This window comes from Gracilinanus agilis, chromosome 2 (genome assembly GCF_016433145.1).
Source record: "Gracilinanus agilis isolate LMUSP501 chromosome 2, AgileGrace, whole genome shotgun sequence".
Classification (NCBI taxonomy): domain Eukaryota; kingdom Metazoa; phylum Chordata; class Mammalia; order Didelphimorphia; family Didelphidae; genus Gracilinanus; species Gracilinanus agilis.
In genome coordinates this window covers 647,089,602-647,108,679 of record NC_058131.1, presented here as the reverse complement: position 1 = coordinate 647,108,679, position 19,078 = coordinate 647,089,602, and the positions used below count along the sequence as shown (strand labels likewise).

The 19,078-nt window shown below is 35.6% G+C and overlaps 1 protein-coding gene across 2 annotated transcripts in view; it reads left to right on the top strand.

Moving 5' to 3' along the window:
* Nucleotides 1-18: 18 nt before the first annotated feature.
* Nucleotides 19-19,078, top strand: part of TM9SF3 (transmembrane 9 superfamily member 3) — a 78,552-nt gene continuing 59,492 nt past the window's right edge. For both annotated transcript variants that reach the window (XM_044665731.1, XM_044665730.1), the window contains exon 1: nucleotides 19-186. In XM_044665731.1, the coding sequence (XP_044521666.1) occupies nucleotides 82-186 (105 nt within the window). In that variant the 5' untranslated portion in view covers nucleotides 19-81. The remainder of the gene's footprint in view (nucleotides 187-19,078) is intronic.

Here is a 19,078-nt window from a genome sequence, read left to right as displayed (position 1 = left end):
GGAGGCGGCGGCGGCGGCAGCAGCAGCGGAGGAGCCTCGGGCGGAGGGCCGGCCGGCGCCGGGCGGGGGGGAGTGCGCACCATGGAGCCGCGGCGGGGGGTTACCCGCGCGGCAGCGGCGACGGTGGCGGCGCTACTGATGCTGCTGCTGCCGCCTCGGAGCCGGGCAGACGAGCACGACCACACGGTGAGGCGCCGCGCGGCCTTGGCCTCGTTCCCTGGAGGCCCCGAGCGGGCCTTGCCCGTCTCAGTCAGAGCTTCCGAACCCTGTGTAGAAAGCGCCTGTCCTGGCCCAGCCCTAGGGACCCGGGGCACTCACTTAGTCGGGCGTGTTCTTGGGGGAGGGGGCAGTTGCCCATGTGCCTGGACTTCTGGGGCGGGGTGGGGGAAGGTCCTCCGGCTTGTGGCGCGGGGTCCCGTTGCCCGGTTGCGGTGGCATACGACACAATGGGATTAAACAATATATATAGTGTGGGCAGAAAGCACTGACCACTTGTGGTGGCTGACTCCTCAGAACCTTCATGCCGTTCCTCCCGGGCATGAAAGAGTGAACTCCGGAGCTTTATCAGTTAGAAAGGGTCATTTACACGTGTGCACGCACTCCTACACCTCCACGCAGGCCTGCGCCGTGGGTGTGCCTGCAACTTTTCTGCCCTTTCACAGGCCCCCGGCTGGCCTCTGTCCTGTACTCTGGAGAAGGGCTTGGCTTCGGCCTTGGCCTCGAAGAGACTTGTTTTGAATTGTAATATGGAGCTGGAGAGGCCTGAGTAGACTGGGGACAAGGTTTACTTTTACCTTTAATTGTCAATATGAATCAATCCTCCGAAATCAAAGCAAGTTTTTGACTCTACTTGAAACGACTTTTCTTGGGGATCTGGGTCTTGGATTGTTTTCCGCATGCTAAGACGTTAATTAGACCTGAAAAGTCTTAGCTCAGAGAAAGCGATTAAAAAGCCTGGCAGTTTTGGGCTTTAACCACAGGTCTATAGCAGCACCTTAAATGATTGTTGTTTATTTAGGGAGATAGTGAATTAAAGTTCATTTACCGAGTGTCACTGGATGGACAAGTCACTTTCTCTATCTCCGGGTCTTGGTTTTCTTAGCTCTAAAAGAAGAGAGTTGAGTTGGACTAGGTTGTTTAGAAGTTCTTGGCAATGATCAATGATGCTTGAACTATGATTTCAGGTTATTTTCTATAGTTAATGATATAAGAAATATACACATGTGTGATCCTGTGAGTCTACTTATATATTTAATAGAACTTATTTGAAAATTTGACTTGTTTATGGGTGTCAGGCTAGCCCCTACCTAGATTTGACAGCTTTTCACTTCAAGTTACTATAAACGCCAGTGTATGCAAACTGTTATACTTGGTAAATGCCAAATGATTATCTCATCAGGATACTTTTTTTGACTTTCAGAATTAAAGTGAAAGACATGCTATATATAATCTCTTCATATTTTCATATTGGAAATTAGAAAAAAGCTATTTCACTTATTATAGCTTTTATTTTGTTTAGAGGTAATGCTTTGTAGTGGAAGGGGCATTGGATTTAGACTTGTAAGACCTGGACTGAACTCCAATCCTACTTGGTAAAAAGTACATGCCCAAAAGTCATATGTGAATCTAATGGACTTTGGACTTCAAAAGTGTTACCTCGTCTCTAAAGTGGGAGGATTAGGAATAGATGGTTTTTAAAGTATCTTCTAATTGTTAGTATGTGATCTGACTTGAAAGAATTTTTTTTTGGTAGGGCCCCCCTGCCCCCTTTTTTTTCCTTCCCAGACATTACCCCTCAACCACAATAGAACTCTATGCAGTAAGATAAATAAAAACATCAAAACACTGGTAGGACCTGACTCTATGCCTCATTATGTACCTGTATCTTCTAATTCTCTGAGAGGTAGAAGGTACATTTGCTTCATTCACTGCATTGGTAGTTGTGAAGTTTGTAAATTCTTGATTCTGCTCATTTATTCTCCACTAGATTGTGCACTTTTTTCTTACGTACTTAAAAGCTCTTTATATTTATTATCTTTTATGGTTTAATCTATTAAATTCTATCATAAATTTGTTCATTCAGTCACTTAGTGAAAGCCAATGTTAAGCTCTTAGTGCTAGGGATAGATACAAAGAATAGCAAAACAATAAACCCTACCCTCAAGAAATAACATTCTAATGGAGAGACCCCCATGCACCTACAGACATAACTGATCCAAATGGAAGGTAATCTCTGAGGGGAAGGTGCTGGAGAGAGATGAAGACATGACCTTTTCTGGAAAGAATTTGAGCTGAGTCTTAAAAAGCCAGGGAATATAGGAGAGGTAGAAATTAGGAGGAGGTGTGGAGCATTTTAGCCACTGAAGATATAGGGCACAACCATTGTTGATGTACAAAATCAAGAGATGGAATATCCTATATGAGTAACAAGTAGGACAGTATTATTAGAGATCATAGAGTGTGCAGAGGGGAATAGCATATAAGAAGACTGGAAAGCTAGGAAAAGAGCCAGGTGCCAAAAGAAGCATGTTGTATTGGATCTTAGGGACAATAGGGAGCCATTGCAATGTAATGAGTGATTAGTGACATTATCAGACTTGCCCTTTAGGAAAGTGAAATTGGCACCTGAGTGGAAGATGGCTTGGAACTTAACCACAGGGAAAGCAATCTGGGAGACCATTTACAAGACCCAGTGGAGAGTTAAGGGAGCTAGGGTGATAGCTATGAGAGTAGAAAGGGATGTTTTAGGATGAAGATAGAAACAATACAATTTGACAATAAATTGGGGATTAGGAACTACTATGATCATAGAACTTCTTTCTTGGCCACTTTTCGTTCACTCTCTCCCTTAGCATCAGTTTCAAACAGTAGGGTGCTTACTTTTATTTCAATTCTTTGTTACTACCAAAAAGGTTGTTGTATATACTTTTCCCTCTGTATTTGACCTTTGGTGGAGGGAATGGGTAGGGGCATATTTAATATTTATCTCTAGTTGTGTTAATGGGTCTAATAAACATTTTATGATTTTTCTAGTATGTTTTCAAATTGTTTTCCAGGACCAATTCATAGTGTGCATGTGAGATTCTCCTTTCCCTATAAAAATGTTAAATTTCATGTTTAGAATCTTCATTTCTCTTTCCTAAATAACTGTAAAAGAGAGTTACTTTCAATGACCATGTCTTTGTTTGATTTGCTTTTAGTTTATTTTGGATGCTCTACTGATTGGAAGGACAATTGCTAACTCTTTATTAGTTTTTTGAATATTTTATAGAAACCACTACTATTTTAGTTAAAAGAATGTTTATTAAGCACATCGTGCTAGTAAAATACTTTTCTAAATATGTAAAGTTAAGATTGGGTTCTTTCTCAAGATGCTTAGATGTGGTAGAGTGGCATGACATTTAGCTAACTTATAGGATTGTAACCTTAGAATTTAAAGGATCATAACCTGAGAACTTAAAGGGACCTTCCTTTGCATCCAACTTCTTAATTTTATAGATAAACAAGTTGAGACTCAAAAAGCTTGTCATTTGCAGTGTGTCATGCATTTGGCCAGTAGTCTATCTGCAAATTAGAAAGAGATAAGTAATTGCAAAAGAGAGGTCCAAACAAATTGCACTTAGAGATTTTCTTGGAGTGAGGAAAATCACTATGAATGTCAGATACTCTTAAAACATTGATTCATTGGTATCAAGCAGGTATGAATGGTTATCAGAAAGATTCTAATTGACAATTTATGATTTACATTTCTATACATAGGAAATTTTTGACTTACATTTAATGAAGAAATATTTTGAAGATGTTTAATGGTCTTAAAGGTCTTGGGTACAATTATTAATTACAAATAATAAAAAACATTAAAATGAAGTTTTATTTTCAGTAATATTTGTAGAAGTCAGTATTTGAGAGCCATATTTTTGAAAATTAAAATTAAAATATTTTTAAATATTTGACTCAAATATTGACAAGTGACTTCTGTAACTCATAGAATATGATATTTTAATGAATTACTGTATAAAAATGGAACCACGTACATGTCAGTTCACTAACACTGAATTGTACTTAATAATCTTCTGATACTGTTAAATAAATATAAAGTATTTTCTACAAAATTTAAGGAAATGCTCCCTGAAACTTTCCATTGCTGTTATTTGCCAAACCTTTTACCAGTAAAGAATTATTGAAATTAGACATTGACTTTGGAACATTACATTGAACAGATAAAGAGTGAAATCAATTGAAATTTTTTTGATTATGGGAGAGACCTTTGAATTTTGAAGGCATAGAGGAAAAGGAGATGCTGAGGGATAGAGTGAAAAGTGAAGAGACAAGGTTCTGTGTTCCTAATAGGTATTAACTAAATAAGTACTTGGGAATTGAATTTACAGTGGAACAAATACTTTTTTTTAAACCTTTACCTTCTGTCTTAGAATTGATACTAAGTATCATTTCCAAGGCAGAAGGGTGGTAAGGACTAGGCAGTTGGGGTTACGTGACTTGCCCAGGATCACACAGCTAAGAAGTGTGGTCAGATTTGAACCAAGGTCTTCCTGACTCTAGGCCTGGTGCTCTGCCTATTGAGCTACTGTCCTAGCTGCCTCCAGAACATAGTTTTTAATAAGTGAAGACATCCAGCTTTGATAAAAGAATGTTGTCCAGTAATAAAATCTAAATTAAAACCTTGTTCTTTGGGATGACAAAGAAATTCAAGAAATGTTTAAGATAATTTATTATGACTACCACATGTGAATTTGTTTAATAAAATTACATAAATCGATTATGTATTTGACATTAATGCCATGGAACACAAATGCTAGTAAAACTTTTAAATGGTTTGGATGGATTATCCTTATCCAGCATGATATTTCTTTTATTCTCAAGTATGTAGATCGCTTAAAGATATCCTTAGATCAGGGCTTATCACCCTGGGGTCCATGAACTTAAATTTTTTTGATAACTGTATTTCAAAATAATTGGTTTTCTTTGTAATCCTATGTATTTTATACATTTAGAAATTCAGAGGAGACATAAGCTTCAGTAGTATAGGAGGCATGGCACAAAAAATGTAAAATGCAATGTTTTAGGTTAAAATGTGACTAGAGCGTCTTAGTGGAGAATTCCTAGGTTCTTAAAAAGATTTATTTTTAATTAAAAAACTTAAAAAATTTTTTCCATGGTCACATGATTTTTGTCTCCCTCCCCTCTCCTGGAGTTGACAAGCAGTTTCTCTGTGTTTATATATATATAATCACTCAAATCCTATTTTCATATTACTCATTTTTGTAATAGAGTAATCTTTTAAAACCAAAACCCCAAATCATATACCCATATGAACAAGTGATTAATCAAATTTTCCTTCTGGATTTTTACTGTAGTTCTTTGTCTAGATGTGGTTAGCATTCTTTCTCATAAATCCCTTGGAGTTGTTCTGGGTCATTACATTGATTTTAGTAGCAAAGTCTATTACATTTGATCATCCCACAATGTTTCAGTTATGGTATACAATGTTCTCCTGGTTCTGCTCATTTTACTCCACATCATTTCATGTAGGTCTTTCCAGTTCTTATAGAAATCAAGCAGTTCATCATTACTTATAACACAATAGTATTCCATCACTGTCATATACCACAATTTGTTCAGCCATTCCCCAATGAAGGGACACCTCCTCATTATCCATTTTTTTTTGCCACCACAGAAAGCACAGCTATAAATATTTTTGTGCAAACAGAACCTTTCCCATTTTTTATTTCTCTCTTTGGGATCCAAACTCAGTAGTAATATTGCTGGATCAAAGGGCAGGCAGTCTTTTAAAGCCCTGTGGACATAATTCCAAATTGTCTTTCAGAATGATTGGATCAATTCACAACTCCATCAACAATGTATTAGTGTCCCAATTTTGCCTCATCCCCTCCTATATTTATTATTTTTCTTTACTGTCATGTTTGTCATTCTGCTAGGTGTAAGGTGGTACCTCAGAGTTGTTTTGATTTGCATTTCTCTAATCAGGAGGGATTTAGAACATTTTTCATATGATTATTGATCATTTTGATTTCTTCACCTGAAAACTCACTATTCTTATCCCTTGACCATTTGTCAATTGTGGAATGCATTCCCTCATTATTTTGAAAAAATTGAATGTGGTGGAAAAAGAACTAGCAGAGGTGACCTGTAAGCAAGTCATTTCACTTTGTGAACCCCTGTTTCGTTTTTTTTTTTTAATTAAAAAATTTTTTAAACCAACTCAGTCTATAAAATGATGGTGTTCAACAAGGGTGATAAGTGAAGATTCCTTTCCACTTATATAAGATTCCTTATTCCAATTTATGATCCTCTGAAATATGAGGTTATTCAGCTGTACTTTAATTTCCCATTTGTTTTATGGCAGCTGGGTGGCACAGTGTAAGGCAGGATGAACCTGGAGCCAGGAAGACCTGAATTCAAATTTGGTCTTAATATTTTGCCAGTTTTGTAAGCCAGTATACATTTATTAAGTGCCTACTCTGTGCCAGACACTGCTAAATACTGAGGATACAAATACAAAAAGTTAATCCTTGTCCACAAGGAGCTTAAAATCTAAAGGAAAAGACAAAACACAAAATGAAACTGTAAAGGGGAGGAGGGCAATGGAGCCAAGACAGGAGGTGGACAAGTCAACTATTCAAGTAGTGCAGTTGGGTGAGAAATGAGATGCCTGAACTCTGAGGTCTTAAGTGGAGGTTTGGAGTACATGGCTTCTCCCGGAAATCAGAGGCAGAAAGAGAGAGGGGGATATAGTGATCAGGTGGAGTACCAAGACTGGTGAGTTCTAAATAGGGAGATAAATTCTTTTTTGAAGAACTTCATTAATGAAATTTCTGGGGTATAGTTGAGAAGTCAGAGAAGTAAGTCCCAAGGAAGTACACCCAGCTGAGAAATGAGTAAGTCCCTTAACTGCTATCTGCCTCAGTTAAAACAACTATAAAATGAGAATAATAGCACCTTCCTCCCAGAATTGTTGTGACTCTAAAATGAGATATCTGTAAAGTACTTTTCAACCTTTATATGTTATATTAATGCTAGCCGTTATGCTATCTTCCTTCTTTTCCTCATCATATTCTAGGTGAGTTCCTACCAGAGGTTCTGTGAACTTGCTTTGAATATTTTTTATTACTATATTTCACTATAATTAGTTTTCTTTGTATTCCTGTTTTATTTTATATTTTTAAAAGCATTCTGTACACAGACACACAGACACAAATATCCCCACTCTTCAGATTACTACCAAAAGGGTAGTTAAAAAAGTTTAACAAACAGTTAATAGTTATTTTTTGGAAGCTAAGTCATTTGAAATAAACTACTAGAGTTTTTATATAAAGGAAAGCTAGTACATCTTTTTGTAAAGAATTCTTTTGTAAAGAAAACTAATATTCCCTAATTTTAGGAATTTTTCAATATTTAATTATCTTAATGTGAAGCTTGATTTTAATTTTAAAATTATTTAGAACCTTACTTCTGAAAAGTACCAATTGTTTATGTTTGAATGTGTGTATATATGTCTGTATATAATCTACATATAGATATATATACACACACAATAAGATTGTGGAACATAGAATTCTAAAGTTGGAAAGAATTTTTTTTTACTGAGTTTTACTGAGAAACTATGAGACCTAGCAATGGGGCAGTAAGGACCAAGACCTTGATGTATGCACCTCCAATCCATTAATCTCCCCATCCTATGCCATATTTTTGTGCCTTTTACAAACAATTACCAGAATATTCATCTAGAAAGATCATTAAAAACCAACAAGCAAAAGGATAGCATTACTAGTAACTCTTATTTTACCCTTGCATTGCTTCTTTTTTCTAGTTTAATGTAAGTATGTCTTTTGACAGCTAGAGTATAAATTTCTCAAGGTCATGAACTGAAAAATTTCTTTTGTGCTTCTTAACATTGTCAAGCATAGTGCTAGATAAGATGGATCTTTGATAAATGTTTATTAAACAAAATTGATTGGGGAATGTCAGAGAAAAGAGTATATGCAAAGGGGAAGCTATTTTGGTGATAGTATGCAGAACAGTGAATGATGCTTACTAGTTATGAAACTCTTGATAGAGACTTAAGAATTAGAATACTAGCCCTAATCTTATGAGAATGAATATATTTTTATTTCCTTGTCCCTTTGTGTCCTTGACATCCTAGAAGCCTCTAGTGTCAGAAGACCCACTCATTGTCCAATATAGGCTGTATTTAGTTCTTACTTTTAAAACATATTACATCATTAGATAATTTTCAGAGATTTCATGGCTGCTTTGTTGTGGCTTTTGTCTCTATTTCCTTTCTAGCTCTTGAAAACATGTTTTAGAAAGAAAGTAAAATTTAACTCCTCACAAACAAGATCAGCATCATTTGTGCTCTTTTAAATATACATAACAAGAAGTCTTTTAATTTCATTCTTACCTTATTTTTGTAGACTGGGAATTGATATAATTTTCTGGTGTGTACATTTGAAACAGATACAATCTGTTTACAGATAGATACTCTGAAATTGGGAATAACTGCAACTGAAAAAGCTTTAAGTTCTTTGATGTTAAAATTATGATATGTTTAAATAAGGGATAATGAAGTTTACTGAAAATATGATTTCTAAAGCTTTCACAAATAAATTGTGCCTATCTACAATGTTATGTATTGTATATGTTATCAAATATCCACCCCTCTTTTGCCATGAGAGTAAAAGTTTATAAAAACTTCACAATTACTTATTCAAGTAAGTTATTTAGAGACCCTTTTCTCCTTGGGTCCAATTTAAAAGCTAAAAAAGTGGGAAAATTTGCCTCACTTTATCAAGCTTGGCTGCTGTTGTTTTTTTTTGTGTTTTTTTTTGTGTTTTTTTTTTTTTTTTTGATATTCACTTCCTGGATTTAGAATTTTATTATGTGGTTAATATAACTGAGTTAGATCTAAATGACTTCATTTCCAAGTTATGTAAGACTAATTCATACCTATTTTATATATTTTTAAGAGTACATAATTCTGTATATCAAGCTTATACAGAAATAAAAGTGGATTAATATAATTCTATGACTAGTATCTTTGCCCTTGGATGCATATAGAGCATTTCAAAAACCTTATTTTAAATAAGAAGTGAAAATAGCTGCCAAAGTCCTTATCAATAGGACTTCATGTCAAAGGATTAAAATTGAATTTCTTTGATTATTCCCCTTATTCTCTTTTCCCATAAGGACATAAATTATAAAGTATAGAAGTTGGACTAGATCACAGGTTCTTAACCTGATGTGCTTATTCATGGGATTCTGTGGATGAATTTCAGTTGAGTCTCTGGACTCAGATGGGAAAGAAATTGATATTTTCACCAACCTCTTAACTGGAAATTAGTTGCCTCTATTTAATTAAAATAATTATTCTCTGAGAAGCGTCTACCTGACTGACTGAGGGGGTCCATGATCTAAGAAAGGTTAAGAATTCCTACAGGAGATGATACCTAAAAGTCCCATTTAGCTCTAAAATCCCGTGATTCTTAAGTATTTCATAATTTTTTTATCCTAATACACAAATACGTATACCTGTCATTTTAGTTAACCTAAGTAGATGATAAGACAGATATAGTAGTCCAAATCCATTCAACAAATAGTTTCTATCAAGTGCACAGCTTTGTTAATACTTGGTGTGAGAAGAGACATTTGCTCCCAAGTAACATATCTATTTAGGGGAGAAAATAGACATTTTATAGTTTCATCATTGAGATGCATGTTTATTAATCTCTATATGACAGGTACTTTGGAGGGAGAAGGTCAGATTCATGTAGGTCAAGCACTTGGAAAGATCTGATTAGTTTAAAATCATCTATCTTAGAAAAAAGATCAGGAGACAGTAGAATAAATCAGTGGAGGCCAATGCTGGATTTTACACTTCGAAAAAACCCCCAAGAGAATGAGAATTCTCTCCTGAGTCAAAGTGAATGAAGAACCTAAACATGAACCAGCATGGAGAAACTGCAGTAGTAGTGTGAATAATAACCAATGTTTATGTAGCACTTTAAGGTTTGCAAAGTTTTTCAAATGTATGATCTTATATGATCTTTATAATACTTTGAGGGAGGTTCTATTATAATCTTTATTTTATAGGTTAGGATGTTGAGTGTCAAAGATTTTATAATTTACCTATGGTAAATCAACTAGTTTTTATCAAGAGGAATTTGTCCTCAATGCACTCCTACTTGTTAAGACCTCTAGTTCTTTCTATTAAATCATGTAATTTGTTTTAGTTAATATATTGTTTCTTTGAAATTCTATCATGTATTATAAACTGAAAAATAAGAAAATTTGATAAACAGGATCAAATTAGTTAACATGTAAAGTGTTTGGTAAGCCTTAAAGTCTTTTGTAAAAGTTTGTTATTAATTACTGTAAAAGTTTGTTATTATTAATTACTAGGTTCAGACCAGTGATTTCAATGGTGGATAGAATTCCCAGTGTGGAAATTCCCTAGTGGTGGTAGTAGTAGAAACTGCTAATAATGAAGCACTGGTTCTTTTTTATCTTAAGAGTTCCAAGAGAGTTATTTGGGAACTTATAAGAGAAATGGTGAAAGGATATGGACAGGCAGTTTTCAGTTGAAGAAATCAAATTTCTCAATAGTTGTTTGTAAAAATGCCCTAAATTGCTTGATGGAAATTAAAACAATTCTGATGTACCACTTTGTACCTATCAGATTGGCTAATAGGACAGAAAAGGAAAATGAAAAATGTTGAAGAGGATGCGGAAAAATTGGGACACTAATGCAGAGTTGGTAGAGTTGTGAATGGATCCAACCATCCAGAATAAAGAAAATTTTAGAACTATGTCCAACTATGCTCAAATTGAGTATCTTTTGACCTAGAAATACCACTATTAGATTTGTATTCCAAAGAGAGTTTAAAAAAAGGGGGGGACCCATATGTATAAACATTTATATCAACTCTTTGTGGTGGCAAAGAATGGACATTGAAGGGGGATGCCCATTGATGGGGAATAGCTGAACAAGTTGTGGTATATGATAGTCATAGAATACTGTGTTAATAAGTAAAAGGATGCTTTTAGAAAAACCTGGAGAGACTTACATGAACTGATACAAAGTGAAGTGAACAGAACCAGAAGAATAGTGTACACAGTAACGGCAGTATTGTAGGACGATCAGTTGTTGAATGGCTTAGCTATTCTAAGCAATACAGTGATCCAAGACAGTTCTGAAGAATTCATGTTGAAAAATATTGTCCACCTTTAGAGAAAGAATTGATAGAGCCTGAATACAAATCAAAGCATACTCCCCTCTTCCTTTATTTATTTATTTTTTTGGACTGTTTCACAATGTGACTAATTTAGAAATATGTTTTGCATGACTGCACATATATAACTATATCAAATTGTTTGCCATCTTGGGGAGGTAGGAGAGGAAATGAGGAAGGAGAAAATTTGGAACTCAGAATTTTAAAGAATGTTAAAAATTGTTTTTAGGTAAAATTTCAAAAAGTAAATTATATTAAAAAAAAGAATTGCTTGGGGCACAAAGCTGAAGTGACTTGCCTAAGATCACACAGCCAGTGTGTCAGAGATAGAATTAAACTTAAATCTTATTGATACTGACCCTCTCCCCCTCTTACCTCCCAATTTGGTTTCTTTACTATTTTTAGTCTCTGTACTCCTTTATACTATTCAAAATTATTAAGGGCCCCACAGAGAGTTTTTGTTTATGTGGGTTATATTTATTGTAATTTACTATGTCAGAAATTAAAACATCTTAGTATTGTAAAATAGTTTTGACCTCATCAAAAGAGTCTCAGAGACCATAGAGGTTCCTGGACTACATTTTGAGAACTGTTGTATACCATGCTGCTTCTTGTTCAGAAACTTTTTTTTTAAAAATTTCATTAACTGACATTTTTAGAGAATGGAGGCTTCTGCTTAATTGTATTTTTTTGTTTGTTTTATTCTCTGTTTAAAATCTAAAATTCTTTAGTCTATTTCCTTCCCTTAATTTTGTATTAAATATATTTTAAATGTTTCTTTCAGATTTCTTCACCGACTGTTTCATAATCAGAACATGAATTCTGTGTAATTTTTGTGGATATCATGGGAAAGATGTAACTGTTAGTACTGTTGCCAAGACATGTCTGAAGTTTGTATATATGTGTCCTAAATAGCCTGAATTCTTGTGATTTACCTGTTCTTTTAAAAATCTAATGCCGTTATATTGGATTTGGGTTAATTGCAGAGTTTTGTTTTCATAAAACTTTAAAAATAGTATTTTCTCTTTATTGTCTATTTGGATTTCATTGACAATTCTCATGTTTGTAAAAATCTACTAGGTTTGTGCTGAGAGGGATGGACAGATAAATGACAGGCCCATCCATGTCTCAAGGACCTGAGGACTTTTTGATCCCCCTTCCTTTTTTTTTTTTTTTTTTTTGAATCAATTAAAACACCTGCAATTTTACTGTCACCATTTAGTTACTTTATGGAATGAGGAAAGTGAACTCATAAATGATACAGAAGACCTGTCCTTTGGCAACTTCCATACTTCCCCCTCAGTATAAATGGGATATGGGTACCTACCATATGTATAGTGACTTTCTATTATAAATATCAAGGATGCTATGCATCCCTCTCATAGTTATTTTACTGAATTTAGTAGCACTTTTTTTGTTCATGTTTTTTCTTTTTTTTCTTTCTAAACCCTTAACTTCTGTATATTTTGACTCCTTGGTGGAAGAGTGGTAAGGGTGGGCAATGGGGATCAAGTGACTTGCCCAAGGTCACACAGCTGGGAAGTGTCTGAGGCCAGACTTGAACTTAGGACCTCCCATCTCTAGGCCTGACTCTCAATCCACTGAGCTACCCAGCTGCCCCCTTTGTTCATGTTTTTTAATAAGCAGATGTGGAGTGTGAACAATATTTGCCACTGACTTGTCATGTGACTTTGGGAAAGCCACTTTACTTGTCTGGGCTTCCCTTTCCTCATCTGCAAAATGACTGGGAGCTGAATTTGATAATCTCTAAGGTCTTTTCTGGCTCTCAAAAACCTCTTGAACTGTTTTTCCATTTGGATTATAAGCTGGAGGACTAGGTGTAATATTGCTTTGTATATTCCTAGTTACTTAAAATGCTCCATATGATATAACTCAAATATTTGTTGTTGACAAACTTCAGTTATAGTAAATATATAAATATTGCTTTAGGGCGGTAAAATAGAATGGAGAGTTAGTGTAGCCTTGGGAAAGTTAGAGCTTCTCTGTGTTTTCTGTTTGTCAACTCTAAAATGAGGGATTTGGACTTGGTGTTCTCTGGGTATCCTTCGAACTTTAAATTTTAATAAAAAATAATTAGCAAAATTTATTTATTGGGTGTAATATAGTAGACAGAGTTCTGCATGTTTAGAGTCAGGAAACTGGTTCAAATCCAGATTCTATATTTTTAGCAACTTTGTGGTTCTAGAGCAAATTCTCTCAGAACATTAATTTCCTTGTCTGTGATATAATAATACTGTAAGATTTAAATCAATATCCAATAACTCCAAGTATTATATTTTATAAAAGTTTATTAATAATCACTTGAATAGAAAGAAAATAAACTAAAAGAAATAGAAATTCAAACCTAGTTATCCAACAAAAAGTAAACCTATGTGTGTAGATTCTTTTGCCTGGCATAAAGCCTGCTTTCCCAACCATAATAAGGTGAAAAGAGAAAGAGGGCGCTGAGTCACACAAAATTTATATCCTCCCTATATTAGCTCGTAATGTGAGAAGGAACATGGGAAGCTGGGATTTAGAGTCCTGGGGAGAAAAATCAAATTATAATCCCCCCTGTGATTCCATTGGAAAATGAGCATGTAGAAATCTCCCAGATTTACATTCCTAGTTTCCCCAATGAATCAGTACACATAACCAACTTATATTTCTAAAGATCTTTAACTAGAGGTACATACAATATTGTATTTTCTAAGGGGATATTACAATAATTTGGGGATAAGAGGGAAATAAAAGACAAAGAGAACAGAACCAATGATTGCTAGGTTCATTGACAAAAAAAAAAATCAATTAGAGGGCATGCATTCAACCCCCAGCAGTTCAATTTCACTACATCCCAAAGTTCATTCTGGATCTTTTGGTGCAGTATGTGGTTTTAGTTATGGTGCCTTCTCCAAGCAGTTCACTTTCTTGATTTGGAGAGGTAGCAAGTTTCTTATCCTAAAATTACTCTCAAACAAGAAAAATTTTATAAATCTAGAATTTTATGGCAATAATACAATCTCCCCCAAGGAGGATATTGACCAACACACAGATCACCATGGCATACATAGCTGAGTTATGAGGTATATGAATCAAAAGAAAAGCAAAAACATAAAAAAAAAAAAACAAAGCAAAAAGTAACTTCTGTATGAAACATAAAATATCAAAGTCTCATGTGTAAAAATTCTAAGTAAGGAAAAATAAGCCTATAACAGGTCCTTGAGTCAGGGCCTGATTAAAGTGATTTTTGTCCCACAAGCCTGTCGTAGGAATTATAACAAAGTAGCACTTACCCATTGGCAGCCAGGACTACAGAAAATTGCCATACCATAAAAGAGAGAGAGAAGGGACTAGACTTTTGAAGGAGAAGGGAAATAGCATTACCTGGTCTGATTTTTACATTTACTTACAGGGATAGGGGAGCCAAAATGGCAGCCAAACTGAGGTACTTTGTCTGAATCTGGCAAAGGGAAATCATGTGTCTGATGTTGTAAAAACATCTGCTTCCTTGAACCCCAAAACAAGTCCTCTGTCTTGGTGCAGATTTTCATCAATCACCAGGATTGATTGGTCTCCATGACTTTGTGCTTCTTGGCACTGTACAATGGCTCTTTTGTGATCCTTCTGAAATCAGACACAATTATTAAAGTCCCATAATATTAATCAATGGCAGGTTTCCACAGTCTAAAAGCTTTTGGATATGCATTAATATTAGGACTAATGGATATCGTAAACTTAGTGCAAAATTAAAAAAAAAACATTAATACTGGTTGCTTGTATTACAAGTACAAAAAATAAGAGGAAAGAAAATTCAAGTATCCTATTGTACATAAAAGGAAAAACAATAATAGAATTTTTAAAAAAAATCAAAAATTCATAGTGCACATTCCATGAGACACTGTGTTAGCCAAGTAGAGGCACTATACAAAAGGTTCTCACTCAAAAATGAGACTTAATTCCTTCTTAACTTTGCCATGATCCACAGTGTGAATGTACATGATTTTTCAGGTAACAGCTTTATTAAAAAAACAGTAGTACAACAGCTAATGTACAGTCTAAGAAATACCAAAATCCCCCAAATCATAAGAGCTCATAAATTCTACAAAGGTTACTGCTACAGGTTGCAACCATTTTGATAGAGGGCATTCATCATCTATGTGACAACTAACAAAGGCAAAAAGAAACAAAAGGCTGTTAAGGTAACATGTGACCTCGATGGATCTGGTGACAAATCCAGTATCCATAAAGACCTTTAGTTTTGCCATGGAAAAGGGTTTGTCCGAGTTAACTATGGGCTTTTACAATGGTATTTTCTCCATTCCAGACATAGGGGGAGGTACAAATAAAGACAATTTAACAGAATATATAGCTAAATGATCAAAGCACAGTAACTGAAAATGACATAGTATAACAGAAGATAATAGATTAGATTAATATATGAACTTAAAAACCAAAATTAAATCATAAGGCAATCAGCAAATATAATATATGTGACAGGATGTGAGCAATCCAAGAGTCCTTTTCTCCAATTTTGATAGCTGCATTATAGAGATCTCTTCACTATTTGGAGGGGAGGAAACTGAAATGGTTAATATCAATAAGGCAGTGATGTCTAAAATTCACCTCCAGACTCTTTAAGGTTCCTTCCCCTCCCCAGTATTATCATCCATCTAGATTCCTTTTGTCACACTTCTTGTGTTCCCCATACCCACTTTGAGCATAGTGTGGACAAACCCCATATTGGATGTGTTGCGGAGACTGGGTAGACCAAAATGGCAAGGGGGTGTAGGGAGATGAATCTCGAGATTACTCAAGCTAACAGCAAGGACAAGTGCACCCAGGAATGGTAGGAAGAAAAGACATCCTAAAGCTGTAAGCTGCACAAGCTTGGTAAGGCTTTCCAGAATTGGGAGCTGTTTGAGATAGACAGGAAACTGGGCCATGCTTGAAATCTCTTAATTCCTCACTGTAGGTGGTGCTACCCTAGTATGTACTGAGTAAAGTTAAGAGGTTTGGAAGAGTAATCTTCCTCCCCCCCACCCTTCTGCCCCCCCCCCCCAGGGGTAAAAAATAACAAAAAACACCAGGGAGCCACTTGCTTCCACTGTCACATGGGCAGGGGACTGCTGCTCCCCTTGATTGTTCTCCCCAGCTATGTGGGTAGGGAGTTGAGGTTCTAAGCTTGCCCCCAGGTGAAAACCCTGAGAAAGCTAATTGTTGCCAAAGAGAAACACCTGGGCTTCCAAGGCAGCAGCAAGCACTTGGGTGTTAGCAATGTGATGGAAATTTATATTTTATCAGCTGTGCAGAAAGTTGCTTGCAAGGACCCCCAGGCAGTGTCTGGTCAAACATGGGAGGCAGCGGCAGCAGCAGTATCTGCCTGAGGAGAGGGAGCAGCAGCAGCAGGAGGAGGCTTTTTAAACTAATCTGTCTTTTTGTCTATTAAAAATAATTGCTCTACCAATTTAGAGAGGAGCAAGGGTCCTAAACTCCCTTTGTGGTTGCCACAATATAAGATTTAAATCATTAGGGGCATCTGGGTGGCTCGGTGGATTAAGAGTCAGGCGAAGAGATGGGAGGTCCTGGGTTCAAATTTGGCCTCAGACACGTCCTAGCTGTGTGACCCTGGGCAAATCACTTAACCCACATTGCCTAGCCCTTACTCTTCTACCCTAGAATCAATACCCAGTATTGATTCTAAGATGGAAGGTAGGGTTTTAATTTAAAAAAAAAAAAGATTTAATTCACTATCCAATAGCTCCAAGTATTACATTTTACAAAAATTTATTAATAATCACTTGAAGTAGAAAGAAAATAAACTAAAGAAATAGAAGTTCAAACCTAATAATCTAACAAAAAGTAAACCCCCATGTGTGTAGATTCTCCTGCCAGGGCTAAAGCCCGCTTTCCCAGTTGCTATCAGGCAAAAAGAGAGAAGAGGGGTTGAGCTATACAAAACTTGTATATCCTCCTTATATTAGCATGTAATGTGAGAAGGAACATGGGAACCTGGGATTTAGAGTCCCGGGGAGAAAAATCTAATTATATAATACTTGTACTTCTTATCTCACAGATTATTATGAGGAAATTACCTTTTTTGGTGAACTGTCTATGTGTAAATGTGGATGAAAGAAAGTTTAGTTGAAGATGACTACAAGTACTAAACTGGGTGAATAAAGAATTGTTGTGCCATAGGGAAAAAAAAAAAGGAAAATTGAAAGGGAAGATATACGTATGACTAGGTAAAAAATAAGTTTCTTTGGTGACAGATTTAGTAGACATGCCTAGTAATGAATTAATCATAATGGCCTGAAAATTTATATGATATACTGGGATTGGAGATAAGAGATTCAGGAGTCATTAGAATGGTTGTGATTATGAATAGCTCTCTCAGGGAGAGAGTACAAAAGAAGTGGAATTGTACACATTAACTGTGCAGTGTCAAGAAGTATGCAAGCATATTAATCATTTTCTCTAAGGCAGTGTTGGGCAAACTATTCCCCATGGGCCAGATCCAGGCCGTAGTTTGCCCATCACTCCTCTAAGGTATATATAGATATATCTATATCTATATAGATTTATATAGATATAGATATAGATATTCACTCCTCTAAGGTATATATATATCTATATATATCTATATATATATAGATATATATATACACACACATACTTGATACTGACATAAAATTAATTCTGTGTTTAGATGAAAAAACATTGAGGCAGTATTTTTGGAAAGGTGAAGGAAATGATCTCGTATTTAAAGCTGGAAGTGACATTGGAAGTCATTTAGTATAGCTGCCTGATTGATGGGGAAATTGAGGCCCAGAGAGTTGATGACTTGCTTAAGATCATAGAGGTATTAAAGTAGCATACAGTCTTTAGTTTGTACCCAGGTCCTTTGACTCCATAGCCAGGTTATTATTGTTAAGGACCATTTTTGTTCATGAATTACATATCAAAATTTACTCATAACATCAGAGAATATTAGTGTTAGAAGGGACCTTTAGATGATTATCTGATCCAATCAACTTATAGATGAGGAAATTTGAGGCCTATGGTCACATAACTAGATTTGTGACTAGTCTAAAACTAGGGGCCAGGTATTCCGATTCAAGTCAGGTCTGGTAGATTGTTCCTTTCTTTCAAAATGATAATGTTCTTTGTGATTTGCCTGAATTGCTTTCACAGTTCAATCTACCTTTTTGAACTATATTTTTATTGTTATCTGGACCCATTCCTTATAATGGGGTAGAGACTGGACCTGTGATTTTGATGATATTTGGAGTTCCTTGTGGAAATGTCTTCTTTCTATGTTATTCTGCTCCTTCTCTGCAACTTAAGAGTTGCCTAAAGCGTGAAAAGTTAAATGACTTATCCTGGGTCACACAGCCAGTATATGCCAGAAGAGGGAATTGAACACACCCAGTTCCCCTGGCTTTGACTCTGGCTCTCTACTATACCACAATGTAAAACTGACCAGTTTTTGAAAAAAAGATTACAGCTTGCTTTATTTTTTACTTTTGCCATCAAGATCTATTAATCATTTCTGCATTTCACAACTTGGCTCTGTAGTCCTACATTATTTGTTCTTTCTCTTTGGTATTTTAAGGATTCAGTTCTATAAATTGCCTTTTTTTGCTACTTTAACAGGAACTATTAGAGTAACCAATGTGTTAGAGTGGAAGGTAGCTTTAAATGTTCATTCCATTATGTTGTAATTGTGCTTTTGGCAGAAGGTATTCTTCAGGGAATAAAAGTTGATTAGAAAATTGGCAGGAAACTGGGATTAAAGGTACAGAGCTGATAAC